This window comes from Psittacula echo, assembly GCF_963264785.1.
Source record: "Psittacula echo genome assembly, chromosome: 13".
NCBI lineage: Eukaryota > Metazoa > Chordata > Aves > Psittaciformes > Psittacidae > Psittacula > Psittacula echo.
The window spans coordinates 190,213-206,766 of NC_137749.1; the positions used below are offsets into that span (position 1 = coordinate 190,213).

At 39.5% G+C, this 16,554-nt stretch overlaps 1 protein-coding gene across 5 annotated transcripts; it reads left to right on the forward strand.

Moving 5' to 3' along the window:
• The first annotated feature begins 151 nt into the window (after window positions 1-151).
• Window positions 152-16,415, forward strand: CHEK2 (checkpoint kinase 2). 5 transcript variants are annotated; one of them, XR_013957924.1, is made up of 15 exons: window positions 152-408; window positions 957-1,081; window positions 1,348-1,495; window positions 2,252-2,342; window positions 3,274-3,379; window positions 5,087-5,140; window positions 5,910-5,971; window positions 6,443-6,542; window positions 7,172-7,258; window positions 7,857-8,020; window positions 8,235-8,350; window positions 9,716-9,801; window positions 9,938-10,076; window positions 15,594-15,674; window positions 16,276-16,301. XR_013957924.1 is itself a non-coding variant. In XM_080628424.1 (14 exons), exons 1-14 carry the CDS (start codon window positions 159-161, stop codon window positions 16,369-16,371), a joined length of 1,566 nt encoding a protein of 521 aa, XP_080484550.1. In that variant the 5' UTR covers window positions 152-158; the 3' UTR covers window positions 16,372-16,415. The 5 variants fall into 5 exon arrangements, 4 of the variants coding, with proteins under 4 accessions (XP_080484550.1, XP_080484552.1, XP_080484551.1 ...); XM_080628424.1 differs by lacking the exon at window positions 9,938-10,076 and having other exon boundaries at window positions 16,276-16,415; XM_080628426.1 differs by lacking the exons at window positions 15,594-15,674; window positions 16,276-16,301 and adding an exon at window positions 13,224-13,260.
• The last annotated feature ends 139 nt before the right edge of the window (window positions 16,416-16,554 follow it).

The window sequence follows — 16,554 nt, forward strand, 5'->3', positions numbered from 1 at the left end:
CGCAGCCCGCGCGGCGTCGGCTTGCGCAGGGCGGCAGTGCTCTGGCGGGGCGGTAGGGGGCGTTGCGGGTGCGGCCTCTGCTGCGGTGCCGCGCTGTCTCTGCCGCCGGTGTTCCTCTGCCGCAGTGACGGTTGTTACACGTGCTCTTTGAAGCCGACATGTCTCGAGAGAGCGGGAGCGAAGCGCAGCCGCCGCAGGGCGCCCCGCAGTCCCAGGGCGGTGCCAGCTCCTCCTCCGGGGCGTCCCAGGGCACCAGCCAGTCTTCCTCCAGCTCGGGGACGCTCAGTTCTTTGGACACTGTTCCTACCCAGGAGCTTCCGTCCATCCCTGAGGACCAGGAATCTGAAGAGCTTATTCCTCAGCCGTGGGGTCGGCTCTTTGCGCTCGGGAAAGGTTTCAGCAACTGGGGTATGTTGGTTCTGTTACAAGCCTCTGGGCTCATTTGTGGCACCTCAGAAAAGCTTTAGGCGGTTTGATACAGAGCAGAGGCTTCGTTTGCAAATGAAGTACAAGCGAAGTTAAGTACGAGCTTACAGCTAATGTAGTGATGCTGTATTCTGTACTACAGTCTATGCCGAGTACCAGATACGTGGCTTCCATGGGCTTAAAGGAGTTCTGGGGCATTCATGTTCTTTGCTACTGGCTTCATTTTTCCATTTCATAGTTTGTTGTGTTGATGTGTCATGGGAGTCGGTATTGCTGAGGTGAACTGGAAGCTCTGCTCTGAATAAAGAGTGTAAAATCAGTAAAATATTAAAAAATTAAAATATAATCAGTGCAAGGTGTTGATAGTACAAGGTGCTTTGTCTGAATTAAGACAAATACCCTTGATTGTATGGAAAGGATCTTGCCTTTGTTACCCTGCTCACTATATTGTGGCATCATTCTGTACTGCCACAGTTAATAACTTCCTGCAATTTTGTTTTCTCTCTGCTTTACTTCTCCCTCCTCTACAGACTGTGTGAATGATGAATACTGGTTTGGAAGAGACAAAAGCTGTGACTATAGTTTTTCTAAGCTAGGACTGTCTGAGACTGGCTTCTACCAGAACTATAGCAAAAAGCACTTCCGAATTTTCAGGGTAGGTGCTAAAAAGGTCAACTGTGCCTCTCTATCCTGGCATAATTGGAAAGATTGTCTTTGGTGGGGGCAGATCCTAAAGAAATCAAAGTTCAAGTGTATGCAGTGTTGACTCCTTTAACAAGACCTTTGGCAATGCTCCATTATGGAGTAACCTCAGTAGTGTGATTTCCTGAGCCAACAATAGTAATTTTCTATAGTCTTTCATGCCTTCACAGTAAAAGTCATTGTTCCCCAGTTATCTTTCCTTTTTTTTTTCTCTTTGAGGAAATGGGTCCAAGAAATTCATATGTTGCCTACATTGAAGACCACAGTGCAAATGGAACCTTTCTTAACAGAGAGCTCATTGGAAAAGGGAAGAGGCTTCCACTGACTCACAACTCTGAAATTGCACTGTCTGTACAGACTAATAAGGGTAAAATGTCCTATAACTAAGTAGTTTCTTCATGTGCTGACACATGGTCATTTCTGCAGTGTTTTGAATATGTTTCTTGCCAGCTGAGCTGCTTCATGAGTGCTGTTAAAATACAGCCATTAGGGTTGCATCAGTTGCTGTTTTAGTCCTCACATAAAAATTACCCATACCCATGTCCATGGAAGAAGAAAATTTTAAAGAAGCTGCATCAGGGACCACTGCACCACAGTATAAACTTTCATAGTTGTTTTCCTGTCTTTGAAACACTTCTGTGCATCAGTAGCTCTGTATGTCATGGAGAAACGGGATGGGCTGTTCAAGGGAAGGTGAAAACACTCCAGGTGCTTACCAGGTGCTGTGTAATAATTAAAACACCCTCACAAAAATGAGCAGGGTTGGGGCTTTGTTTCTTTATCTTTGCGTTTGCATCAAGATGCCACCTTCCTGATTGATGTCACAGCAGGTAGTAAAGAGAAGTGACAAAGTTCTTGCCTATTTTGTCCTTAAATGTAGTGTTTCTTAAGCACTGTTGTGAAGGTGATACCAAAAATGTTCACTGCTGAAACCACCTTGCTAACTCACAGCTGATGTCATCCAGAGCAGCAATTAGCTTTTAAAATATATGTATGTTTTTGTTCTAGCAGGTAGCACTTTCTTAGTTATGTTGTTGAGTATAAAAGCTCAGGAATCATAGTTGCTTGTTATATAAAGTTTTAAAGTTAATAACAGGAACACGATTTCCACTTGTCTTCCTAGTGTTTGTATTTTCTGATCCTATGGTGGATGATCAGTTGGTGTTTCCTCGAGAATTCAAGGAGAAATATATCATGTCCAAGACTTTGGGAAGGTAAGTTTCCTGCTTTCTGCAGTATTAAGTATTCATTTTGTTACTGGGTTTAGCACCTTGGGTTGGAATTACCAGTGTTCATTGAGCTGCTGCTGCAAAAAAAAAAAAAAAAAACCAGAATGCTACCACCTGAATGAACCTGTTCTTTAACAGCTAGAGCAGGGTTTTTAGCTTTATTCCCATCATTGGCTTGGGTTTTGTAACCTCCCATTAACTATGAAACTGTTAGTGATTTTTTTTCTCTTCAAGAGAATAAAGTCTGTAGATTCTTAACAAGTTTTACCTTTACCTTGTAGATTGATTTAGTTACTGGAAGTAAAAGGAAGAGCTTTATGTTAGAGTACACACTGTTGAGGCCTTCAGACAAAATGGGGAAGAAGTGTTCTCAGGAAAGAGGGGAAAGGTCTTGAGTGGAGGCTGTTCTTTTATCTTTTCAAAAAAGATGGTCAGTCAAGAATTTGGAGAATGGTTAAGTGGAAACAAATCTGAGTGCAAAATACAAGGATTTCTTTCTGTAATATAATTGCTACTTAGAATAAGTATTGTCATACCCATTCAGATTTGTGCAGTTAGGTGCTAAGAGAACTCTTCATGAGGTTCTCTTCTCTTAAATGCATTTGTATGATGGGAATGCTGACAAAGCCTGTCCTTGATATTCACTGGTACCCTTTGTACAAACAGAGTAGTTGCTCTACAGATCTACTGATGCATTTTTGAGTGGGTGGCCTTTGACATCACTTGCTGTTTAAACAGGCTTCCAAACTATTGAACGCGTTTCGAGAAAGTTTTGACAACATGCCATTTTCAGAAAGTTAGAGAGCAGCAGCCTCCAGTTGTGTGTAATCCAATGCTTTCATTCCATTTGTCTGTACTGGTTATTCACATTCCTGTAAACTACTTGCAAGCATTAACTTAGCTGTGCTTTTGTTAGTGGCGCCTGTGGAGAAGTCAAACTGGCGTTTGAGAAGAGCACTTGTAACAAAGTCGCGGTGAAGATCATCAATAAACGGAAGTTTCTTGCGAGTGGGATTGAGGCAGTAAGTGTTTTTGTTTGGTTTTCTGTCTGTTGGCTGTCTTGCAGTGCTCCTGGTATGTCTGGCAACCTTGCTGCCTCCCCAGCTCTCTTAAACTAAAGACCAGTTTCTTTCTGGATGTAATTTCAAGGTAGAATTCTCTAGAAAGTGCTTGCTTTTAGTCCTTGACCACGTTTCATCATGTTCATAATTTGGAACTGTTTGTTCATGTGGTATATACAAAGGGTGGTGGGGAATACCATGGGGTTTATCTCCTACAAGGCATGAGGTAGGTATATCATAACCAGCAAAGTCTGACCAAAAATCTACAAACTGCTAATTTTGCTGTATTCTCCATCATCACACTTCTTAAAAAAAGCCTTTTGGGAAGGGCTTTCCATGTGTCTTGTAGCAGAAGCCTGAACTTGTAGGAGAAAAACATGCCAAGTGGCTTTACTGCAGCGTGAGAGAGAGAGATCCAAGCAACTTCGTATCTATTACTGAAATTTTATGTAAGTGTATAGGATAAACTTTGAAGAAAAATACAGTTAGAGGCAAAAGTGCATGGAAGGAGGAGTTGGGCAACTTGTGCTGCTGTGGATTTACTAAAGTTAATTCAAGTTGATTTAACCTTATCAATTTCTTTGATGAGAAAATGGCCTTCAGAGCACAGATACAATATACAGAGTCTGTTCAAACTGACAAGTAGGAAACTACTACTTGCATTGGGAAATATGTTTGTGAAGACAAAAATTCTGAGGTGGAAAGAGAGGCAGCTGAGGAAGGGGTGCCAGGAGGCTTCAGTGGAACAGAATTAGTCACTAGTGGCAGGTTTGAGAATTTGTCTTGAGATTAGTCTTCCATCCTATTTCATTTACACATCATGGTACAGAAAACGGGAAAACACAAATTCAACTCTTTGGCACTGACCCGAAGTCTCTGCTGACAGGCAGGAAGATTCGATTCCAGTACTGATACTTTTGTATGCTGGAGAAATACAGGTTAGATAATATTTAATAGTGCAAGGTTGTTACTTGAAAATCAGTGACAGGTTCTGCTATAGCCTACACTTTCCCTAGTTCAGAGGAGAAGGTGCAATTATTTGCAGATGAATATGTGACATCAATATGATTGCAAATTGCAAAATGCAACTTTGAAACATTTGTAATAAAGATTAAGAAATGCTATTGTACAAACCAGATGAGACTGCACTGGAATGTTGTATGTGGATTTGATTGTGTGTGGTCAAAGACGATTTGGAGTGGAAGAGAAAAAAAATAAATGCTGGGCTGATTTAGTGAGTTGAGCTTAAGCCACAGCCAAAAGAATCTGTTTATGTTATCTTGCAGTGAGGGCTCGGAGAAAGTAGCATTTAATGTCAAGGTTAGCCCATATGGAAAGCATCTTGGAGGGAGGAAAGGTGTTTAGAGGACAATACTGGTACATACTCACCAAGATATTTTTGGTGTAGTTTGGAAATTGGGTGAAGATTTCTAACCTGCAGTGAAACAATATGTCTGGACCAATATCTTGCTACAGACAGTAAAAGCAGACTGTTCATTTTATTCACTGAAGACACCTGATGAGTTTATGGAAAAAGACTGTATGTTATGGTCACTTAAAGAAGCAAGGGACATGAAACAATGTTTTTTCTCTTTTTTTCTCTTATTTCTGATGTGTCTTGTTCCAGAACAGCACTCTTACCTGTATGATATTTGATTCTTTTAATAGAATCCAGCTTTTAATATCAATACAGAAATTGAAATTTTGAAGAAAATTGATCATGTGAGTGTTACTGTACATTTTTACTCCTTTTTGCTGCCTACTCTGCTTCTGTAGTTCACTGACCTTAGTGTAGTAACTAAAGATCAATTTTATCTGTCTAGAAAATGTTTGAAAGGATGCATATAACTTGTCTTATAAATAAGTCTTATTTATGAATGTGTTTTCTTTAAGTAGCTGCAGATTTGAGGGTTTTAAACTTTGAATAACTAAAATGTAAATTTGAGAAGAAATTTCACAGTTTCAAACTGAACCACTGTTGTAGAAATCTGTCCTTAATGCCTGTTTTTGGAAATACTGCCAGATAACTACATAGAAAGACTAGATTCCACTGTGAGTTTTTTGAACTTGTATCCTCTCTTCCTTCTGCTCCTCCCCTGCCCTGCAAAAAGCATTTATTTTACTTTTGTTAGGTAGAAAGTTTCCATAGCTTAATGAACTTTCCCTTGCTTCCAATGTGCTATCGCATATAAAAAAAATACTGAGGATATGGTGACTCACAACTGGAAAAAAATGCTATTTTTGAGCTGTAGTCACTGCAAGAGCTGGATGGTTTTGTGTGTGGAGGTATGGGGGGAAGACAACAGACTTGAATACTAAGTGTTTGCCAAAGCCTCTGGCACAACTCAATTGTATTAAGTGTTAGTTTAACTGACCTAGTTGAAATCAGACTGAAATAGGAGCTTTAGGATGATAAACTCTTGATAATGTTAGTTTTTACAAATGATTCTACTTTTTTGTGTGTGTCCATTTGTGTTCCCTTTTTTATTAGCCTTGCTTAATCAAGATCAAAAACTTCTTTGAAGCAGAGGATTACTACATTGTGTTGGAACTGTAAGTAACTTGTTTGGAAGTAAATGCATAAAACCTGGTATTTTTCATAGCCACGCAGAAGAGAAATCATTCTGAACTCTGGAAGTTTGGTTTGGTTTTTATTTCTGTCTTCCAAAACCTCTATACAATCAGGAACTCGAGTGACTGGGGAGTGATCCTGCTCTGCTGGCAGGCACTTAGTGCCTGAGTAGGTGCCCACTTCGCTGCTCTTGTGGATTGCTGCTAGTTTTTTTGATTTTGAGCTTGTAGGAAGAGGCTGAGCAAACCCCTTGTAACAATTCCCAGTGAAGACTTGGGAGATCAGGCCTAATTCAGTAGTGCATGTGCTGTGTTTAGGATGTTGCTTACTCCTTTTCAGAAGTGTATGCTTCCTCTGTAGCTAAAGTAGCCAAATGTTTTGATCTCAGTCTTGTCCAATGAGATGAATTTTTTGGACTTAATATATTGACTTGTTCCCTGCATTTGTTTTAGGATGGAAGGAGGAGAGTTGTATGACAGACTGTCAAGGCCAGTCAAGATGAAAGAAGCTACCTGCAAGTTGTATTTTTATCAAATGCTGCTGGCTGTAAAGGTACATAGTTCTAAACTCTACCAAGAGAAATATGGTTATGCATATAATTGTCAGATGAATTTTTCTGTCATTTGTCACTTCTGAAACCTGTGCAAGCGATCAGCACAACGCTCTTGACAGGTTGGTTTAAGGAGATTCTTTACCTCAGTGCAGCCAAAGAACATTGAAACGGTCTTACTTATTAATAACAGGACTGAAATAATAATCCAGGCTGTGCTCACTGATGGCAAGATTACCATGTGTGATTTCTAGTAGCGTGTGGGCAAAGAGCCATCTGTATAGTAGCCTTCAAAAAATGTAGTGATCAGATGCTTTACTGTGCACTCCTGAGTAAATGTTTCAGTTCAGCAGACAGCAGATTAAGACTACTTTAGTAGACCACAAATATTGGGCCCTTAGATAAATTCATGAAATGGTAAGTATATTTCGTTAGTAACTTCTGCAAGATTGTTTTCTACATTAGACTTAATTGTCTGAACCTGAATATGCTTTCAGATCAATTCTTTCCCTTTTTCATTTTGACTCAATTTTAGAATCTTGCAACTGCAGAGAGAGAGCAATGAAAAATCGGAAAGCTTACACTTGAAAAATGTCAATAGTCTATTTTTCTTTGATCTGCATCTATCTAGTATCTTCATGACAATGGAATTATACACCGAGATCTAAAGCCAGAGAATGTGCTGCTTTCATCCTCTGAAGAGACATGTCTGATAAAGGTAAGGAAACTTGCATTCTTGTTCATTTAGAAATTTGGGAGTGTTCCTTCCCCATCTTCTAAATATTTAGCTAAGCATATCAAAAAAATATTATGCAATTAGTCATACAAACTGTGAGACATTGAGGGGTTTTTAATAATTTTAATTTTACTTCTGTGGTTATTTCAATGCCTACACGTACCTGACCAATGGAAAAATGTGCTTTTATGGCACTAAATTGAGTACATAACTTCAAATGGAGCTTTGGGGGGGGTAGGGTTGGGGTTTTTTCATGGTGAACTGCTTATTTTTTCAAGTAATCTCTTCTAATAATCCATAGCTCCTTCATTTGTGTTGCTGATTTACATCCAAACCTGAGATCCACACCTGTAAAGTGTGATCCTCTGTTATACTTCTCCCTGTTCCCCCTTTCCCATTCTCTGTTTTGTTTACTGAATAATTAATAAAGTTTGGGGTCAGTTTTGTTCACAGTCATGGACTGGAACTGACTTGGAAGGAAGAAACTCAATGTTACCTCCTGATGTATGTTGACAGTATGATATGCTCTAGTACAATCAATCCTAATATGTAATGTGGTGTTACCATTTTTAAATGCAAGATTACAGATTTTGGACAATCCAAGATTCTTGGAGAAACTTCTCTTATGAAAACTTTATGTGGTACTCCCACGTATCTTGCTCCTGAGGTTCTAAATTCACTTGGGACTGCTGGATACAGCCGAGCTGTGGACTGCTGGAGTTTAGGAGTTATTCTTTTTGTATGGTAAGATACTGTGTAGATGCTACCTTCATCGGGCAGTCATTGATATGGCTCAAGACTTGGCAAATTGAGTATTTCTATTAGGAAGTGAAAATGTGTTTAAAACTATTTACATGTAAAAAAATGCTATGTTAGCAGATGCTTTAAAATGTGTAATTTTAGTGTTTCACTTGCTATGACAAAATCTGTGTTATTTAACTTCTTTCCTTTTCTATAGCTTGTGTGGCTACCCACCGTTCAATGAGCAGAATACTCAACTGTCTCTGAGAGATCAAATCACTCGTGGAGAATACACGTTCATTTCAAAAGAGTGGAAGCATGTGTCACACCTGGGTATGACTCCCTTGCTGTGGGTAGCAGAGTATCTAGCTCTTTTCTTGTAGTTTTTGTTTTCCTTTAACTTCCTTTCTCTATGCTCTATGGCATGTTGCATATTGATATATTTAGTTTTTAAAGTAGTCTCTTAAAAATGTTTTGGGTTGTTTTTTTAAGTTCAAAGTTTGAAGCATTGGAAAGAGCAGGCACATTTTCACTGAAGAGATTTCTTAGTGATATTTTGCTTTATTAACTACAGAAGTATTGAGTTTGTGGACACTTACATCTAGTTTTCCTCTTTTTGCTTTTTCCTCTGAATTTTATCAGGCTGGTCTGAAAACTTACTCGAAGATTCTTCGGGTGTTGAACTAAAAATGACATGAATTCAAGGAAAATGAGTTGGAATTCCAAGATAGAAGTATTAAGAGTAATTTAGTGGTGCTAGTCTTCAGCGGTGCTTAAAATATCAGCCATGTTTGTGGAATCAACTATTGAGTTGGGCCACTCTAAGCTAAATAGTCTGCAGAACTATTTGTGTTTTTGTATAGCAAACCAAAATGGGAGTTACTGTCTGCATGCTGTTCTTGAGGACATTTTATATGCACAAAATAATTGTATTTGCCTTGGATACTCTTTTGTATGTGCAGAGGAGTTTCTAATAAATCATGTGGTCATTCTTTTTTAATAAGCTTACCAAATATAACTCCTTTCTGAATGATTTGAAGCTTATTCAGTAATAAGTCAGACATATATGAGAATGGAAATTATGTTATGGTCATGCATAGTCCTAATGGTACGTACAACAGAATAATCAGATACAAGGAGAAGTAAGTCTTGCTCAGAATTCCTATATGGAAGATTTGGAGTCATAAAATACAACATAAGTGCCATATTTTTCACAGTGCCTATTAAGCAGTTTCCTAAGAAAACAGTGATTATGTGACAGTGTTGAGCATGTGTATATGTCTTGTCTCTTCCATCTTCCCAGGCAGATAATCTTCTTTCCAAGACACCATAAACCAGAAAACTAAACTAAGCTGTCTTTGCTTGTCCACAGTAATACTGAAGCTGTTAGGAAAGTGCTGAACTTCCTTCGCATGCTCAGAGCATGGATTGTGGACATGCTCAGTATATCTGCTAGTAATTTTGGTGTACTGAAAAGTGTTGAATCACATGCATGTGGAGGAAGAATGGTTGCAACCAGCAGCCCTTCCTGTGCATATTAAAAATAAGGGATCTGCCCAGCCAGTATTTTTTGGCATTGTTCTGAAGTGTTAGAAGACACTTTGTTGCACATAGCTTTGATGTATGCCTATTGCAGAATTCATTTTCAGGTAATGAATTTATTGATCATATGTCAACTAACTCTTTTTATTACCTTAGCTCTGGATCTTGTGAAGAAGCTGTTAGTAGTGGATCCAAGCAAGCGTCTTACAACTGAGGAAGCCTTAGAGCATCCTTGGCTTCAGGTAGGAACTGAGTCTTAACTGAAGTACCGCAAAGCTGGGTTGTTCTGTGGATAACTTCTTCATGTAAATACAAAGGCAGTTCAGTAGCCTGAGTGCTGTGAGTTTTTGTTGATGTAGTATAATTTGCTTCTGCAAGGAAACAGGAACACTGACTACTGTGGCCACCAGTGACATGTTGCCTGATCCTGCTTCTGTGGAGGATACCATAAAAGGGATACAATGGTGGGCTATACGAGCTTCAATTCTTTAGCTCCGTGGGAATAACGACTCTTACTGTAAGTCAGAGTTTAAGCCCATAGGTTGTCTTTGACAGTAGCCAGCAGAAGAGCAATTGTCATTTGGTGCTTCTCATAGGTATGCACTGCTGCCTGCTAGCTGGCTGAACAGTTCTGCTGCTGCTGTAAGACCAGAGAGATCCTGCTGCCTACTTATGGAAAGAGAAGAGAGAAAGAAAAGGCTGTACATTTAGGAATTATTTGTTCATTTTACTGGCATTGTCATGACATGTAGGAAGAGAAGCCATCAGACCCCAGCCTGTAGGATGACGTTAGCCCGGATACTGTAGCTGCCATCATCCTGTTGGATAGCTCTAAAGCAGACAAAGTGTCTTAAACAAACTGCTGCCATCTCTTTCTATTGGAAGCAAGATGATTTTGCAGTACCTTGGTGTGTGTCAAAACCTTTGTGGGATGCAGTCTTCTCTTTCTTGCAGCATACAGAATTGCTTCTTTGCTCTCCCAACAAGCAAATGCTGTCTCTGCAGCACACAGATTTTCTTCTTTTTCCTGTTCTCCTTGTCTTTTCCTCTTGCAACGACAACTAGACCCCCTATTGTTTTTCGCTCCATTCATTTTCTTGGCTCCTGTCCCTAGCAAACCTTCAATAGCTGTTACCCCTTCTTATTGCTGCTTTTACAGCATGGTGTGCTTTCTCAGTCCTTCAGTTCCATGGTCCTTTTCAACTCTTGTTGCTGTGTGTGGTCTTGTAGCGTTGCCTGATGGTGTTCAGTGCCTTTTCCCACCCTAAACATCTTTGCTCGATTTCCCTTTTGACTTCTTTGCCCTCCACCTTGCCATGAGCTCCACAGTGGCCACACTATCCTTGGGTTTATGTCTGTTGCCTTTTCTCTTTATTAGCTGGATGATCCATTGTCTTTGTGGCTTAACTAACAGTATTGCAGCTCATGTGACCTCGTATGCTGTCTCTGCACAGGTTGAGGGCATTACTTAGCCCTCACCAATTTGATTACCTCCTGATGCAGCCTAACACATGTGAGAATGTGTGTTATTGCTGTGTGTGTCAGGATCCTTGACAGCAGCCGTACAAACCTGTATAGCAGAGCTTTTTATTCTCTTGGTCTCGTGATCTTTATTACATTGTCATATAATAAAGGTGGCTAAAAGCAGTTTGGGTCCTTGCCAAGTGAGGTAATTCTCTCAGGCTATATCCACACACGGGATATCCTATATCCCATGGCTGATGTATCTTCAGTAACTTGTATTCAGGTAAGGGAGAAAGACTCAGATTCTATAACGTGTCTGCCTGTCTAGCTGGAAGAAGGTATTTCACAATTTGTATGGTCACTATTCTGTAGTTATTCCACTGATGTTTGACTCTGGATCAAGTTTTATAGGCATTGTAGAGTACTGAACAGTTCTGTCAAGCTAAACTAGGTCCTATTCCAGCCTATCATCTTTAGCTGAATAGTGCATCAGGACTGCTGCAGTTCTGTCATCTGTGGCCTCTCCATCAAAACAGCTGTTTTTGTGGGAGGAAGATGAAACTGATTTTGATGTTAAGAGAATCAGACTTCAGTTGTTAAGGGTTAAATGCCAGCAGTGAGCTCTTCATGGTCTCTGCTCAGGAATACTTGGAATAGGTAGTTTCCAAATATCTGCCTGGGTCAACACCATACATTAGTGGTTGAGCACACACAGTTCTTTCTAATTCTGTGCTGTGCCATTCAACAAGCTGCAAGTCTGTTGCTCTGTTTAGTGCTAACTTTCCTGTCACTGATTCTCACCAGCCAGTTGGTTTCTGCTGAAAGGTGTGCCAGCTCAACAGAGAGGTTGACAGGCCTCTGCGTTTGTTGAAGGAAACTGTTATTAAGCTGCTCCTTGCCATACTCTAGCCTTGTTTCAACAGCCTTTGTATGCCTCCATGATCTGCTCTAGATTTAATGGAAAATCCTGGATCTCTGGATTTTTTAATAGAAAATAAAGCCTAGTCTGCATCTGTAGCTAGTCTGTCCTTTCAAATGTTTAGTCCCAGCAGAGAGGCCTGCAGAAAAGGCACGAGTATTCTGCTGAATACCTTCTTTCAATACAGCCAGCAGCTTCTGCATCCTTTCTGAGGCACCTCAGAACTCTTTAACGTCTAGGGATTGAGATGTGTTTTTTAGAGACCACATCTGATTGTGGTTCTGATAGGATGGACTGCCTCCCTTGAGCATTATGACAGAGTCCTACTTTCTCATCTTATTTGTGTAGGCAGGCAGTGCCGAATCCTGCAGTTTGTTTCTGGCAAGTGTCCAGTACTGTTGTGTTCTTACCATGATGTGTATGAATAAATCTTACTGGTTTGGGAACAATCTGAGTAGGAGACAATCATTTCTCTGCCTCCTGTTGCAGTCCAGTTAGTTTTGTGAGAGGTTGTCTTTTAGATGGTCTTTTAGTAACTTTGGCACTCCAGAGGTGACCAGTGGCCTGTGAGCTTTCCTGGATATTTTCGGTTGAGGAGGCTGAAGAAAGTCACCCAGCTTACCTCTGAGCCACACAACAGGTTCTATTTACCCATGCTAAGCATAATGCTATTCATATGCCCCTGCTGGGAACAGTGTCCTGTTTCAGATGCTTGGGTAAAGAGCATAAGAAGCAGGGTGGAAACAAAGGAGTATTACTCAGTGCTCGACAACTAGCAGCTTCCTGTGACAGAAAATGCATTTGGATGACTGTTTTGAAGCCATTAATTTGTCTTGATTGTACTGTTGGGCATCAGAAAATTCTTCCTGGCATTCCTGGCTTTTACTACTGTATTTTTGTGTGTAACTTCTACAGTGAGTTAATCAGATGTAGATTCGTACATTTAGGTTATAATTCTGAGCAGGAAATGTTACTGATAAACTATACAACACTGAGTTTTAAGAATTGCTGGCATGCTTAATGGGAAAGGGGAAATATATGACAGTGATTTAGACAAGCTAAGAATTTGAGATATATTCCCTTTAGGGACACCACTTATGTTTAATTTTGAAGACAGGACAAAAAGTTTCAGGAAACATCATACCTGCAAATCCAAATGTCATCTAGTGTTCAGATGCCATTCTTTAATCTGTTTCCCTTCATGGGCTGTTACTAAGAGTATTAGTTGTTTATACGTGATGTTCACTGCCTGCTTGGAAGGCCAATGTCCAATATGTTCAGTTCTAGATATCATACACGTTGAATACTACAACCCAAAGAGCAGCTTGAGTCCTGTTACTGTGAGTAGTGAGAAGGAGTTACTGGCTCCCCACTCCCTCTTGTGTTGTCTGTAAGTATTGTCTTTAAAAGTTAATAAGGAAAAACCACAACAGAGCATGAGGTGCCATGCTAATGCCTGTTAGCCCTCTCTAACGAATTGGAGTCCACTAGAGAATTTTTCAGATACTAAAAGCAAGCATGTGCTCCAAACAGAACAATTTCTACAGCTTTATTTAAACCAATAGAGCTTTCAAATTAGTGTGTTAAATACCTGTGCTGCTTACTCCATTCTTTGCTTAAATCTAAAACTTTAAAACTTAGTGGGCTGCTTAAACCTAAGTACAGTGGAGATATCTTACCTGTATTTACCAGGTCCTAATAAAACATTTTTCAAAGGCATATAAACAATTAATTCCTATTTCTTCCTCTGAAAACTTCACTGGGATTAGAATGGGACAAGATCAGTTTGGTTGCATGCTGAAGAAAAACCTAAGTGTTTGTTACATAAATGGAAAAATATTTATCTTATCTTGCCCATCAACTCAAATGTACCAACAGTCAAAACAGGCGACACTGGGAAAGAAAGTCAAGTCCCAATTCTATATAAAATAAACTGGATGTTCACATCAAAGCCTTTTTGTAGTACTTCAGAACATAGTTAAACCAAAAAAAAGAGATATGCAATATTCCATGGCTTTGAAATAGAACCCCCTCCTCTGCCTTCACCCCCAAAAAACAGTTGAAACATTTTAAATCCGTCAGAGCTCAAAGATCCTTATTTCTAATTGTCTCTATCAGTGACTTCCTGTTAATTCATTTTGAGTTTCCCAATCTGTGCTGTGATAATAGAACCAAATTACACAACCTCTTAGCTTCGGTCTGTTGTTTAGAATAAACAGTCTGGGTTTTGGTTCTAGATCAGTTGTTCAGTTGGTGAACACACAGCCACAGTTCAGCCAAAGGAAATGATCTCTATGAAATCACTATGAGCAACATGCTTCATTTAGTCCTAGGAAATGCTTAAAGACCTGATTTCAGATTTGGAAGTCTGATTTAGGGTTTACAGGCAATCCATAGCAACCCATTCTAATAAAATTCCTGCAGAAGAAATTGCTGAAACTGGAGAATGAGATTTTTTTGTAAAACAGGGAGTATACTATGTCAACTAGCCAACGTGTGGGACTGATGTCCTGCTCCCTGAGGTTGCCCAGCATATACCAAGAGCACCCCAGTCACTGGCAACTGAACCACAATGAGATTACATGCTAGCTTTTGTTCTTAAAACATGCCTGACTTTCTGCTAAGCTAGCTTCTCTTAACAAAGGATCTCTGCTGCCCTTGCCCCTGTGCTGTCCTTCCCTCCTCTTGATGCTCCTGCAGCCAGGCCTGGTTATGCACAATTGAGACTTAAAAGCTCAATTTTTTCTCAGTGCATCTCTCCCAGACATTTTCCTTCCACTGATGGCAGCTTCTGGCTTACCACTTTGGGTACACAGAGAATGAACTGTAGTATCCAGTGAACTTGAGTAGAGATATGAATCCTCTATGAGTAATACAATATTTGTTGATAATAATTTGGGTTTTCAAAAGGGAAACTTCAGTGAAATGCTTTCCAAATGTTTCCATTTGCAACCTTTAATATGTTCTATGGACTTAGCTATGGATAATTTTAAGATACCATTTTGTTTGAAAGTTTGCTGTGTGGGTGGGGTTTTTCATTTTTATTTTAGGGTATGGGTGTTCTAGCTGGTTCTTCTCTACTTATTGTGTACCACAGGTTTGCTTTGCAGGGGCAGTAATGAAAACTACCCAAATTTGGGATACTGATGAAGCTGAGCTAGTAGAAATGAAAATATGCTATTAGAAAGGGAAGTCATTATGAGAACAAAATGCAAGGCAGTAAGGAAAATATTTGTTTTTCAAGAGCAATTAACTCTGGTGAGAGCAGGCCCCAAGTCCTTATGAGGCCTTTTCTGCTAAGGCTGCCTAATGAATTACCTGCAGAAACTCCTAGCCCATATGTTCTGTTCTTTCAGTGCTGTTACGCTTTGTTGAATGATAGTGCAAGTTCAAATTTAGCTTGACTAGTATTATCTAAGTAGTTACTAAGGGAAAACTGTGTATTTGTAGAATGAAATAGACCTATTTTTTCTTATCAGCACTGCACATAAACCACCTGCTCAAAATTCTACCGTGGAGCATATCAGAATCATAGAATCACAGAATGGTTTGGACTGGAAGGGACTTTTAAAGATCATCTAGTATAACCCCCCTGCCACAGTCTTAAATATTCCATATTCTACTTAAGGGTTATTGCTTTTTTTCTCACAGGATGAAGATATGAAGAGTACCTTTCAACAGCTACTTGCTCAGACATGTGCCAGTATGAACCCACTGCAAACATCAAAGATGGTATGTGTAACAAGATAATTTGAAGATTAATACTTGGTGCATAGAGAAACTAGATTTCAAAGTATCAATAATAAGAAAATAAATTAATTTTGAGAACTTTGAGAAATGTGCATTTTGGCTGTATGTAGCAGTCTGCTGATTACCTTTGATTTCTGCATTGAAGCAATGGACTTTTGTGCTTTGGCAAGGCGCTTTGCTTAAATGCGTAGAAACAGTCTTCCGGGCTTTAAAGATTATGCGTACATTGAAAATTAAATTGTTTAACATGTATATTTTGATGGATTAGAGTCACGAATGTTTGGTATTAAAGGAAAAATTCTCAAGTTAGTGAAAGTTGAGACTGGTTATTGTGACCTTCATTACTGGATGCTAATTAGGAGAATTTTAAATTAGTGATGAATAAAGCTGAGGGGCAGTGTCTTATATGAGAAGGATCAAAACCAATTAGATAGATATTGGCAGAGAAACAGTTGTTAGTCATGTTGCTGTTTGGTCACAGAAAGGAGACTTCATCCAACATCTGTAATTCTGTAGCACACAAAGCAGTCAGGTTCTGTCTCACCTTGCTTCATGTAGCCATCCTGCTGCGTCTTTCTTTTAGCCTATCGCCACAAGAAAGCGTCTCCGTGAAAATGAGGAAGAATCTAGCTCTTCGAAGCATGCTGTTCCTTCTACATCATTGCAGAACATGAGGTGAAGAAAAAAAGAGAAAGTGACTTTTGTTACTTACAGCTTTTTTATAGAAAGCAGATTTTTTTACTTAAGAAAAATCTTAATAATGGAATAAATGTTGAAGATGCAATTGCTAAATAAAAATCACTTTGTAAGATTGAAGTGACTGCTGTGTATGCATCCATCTTTTGGTTAAAGACACTTACTG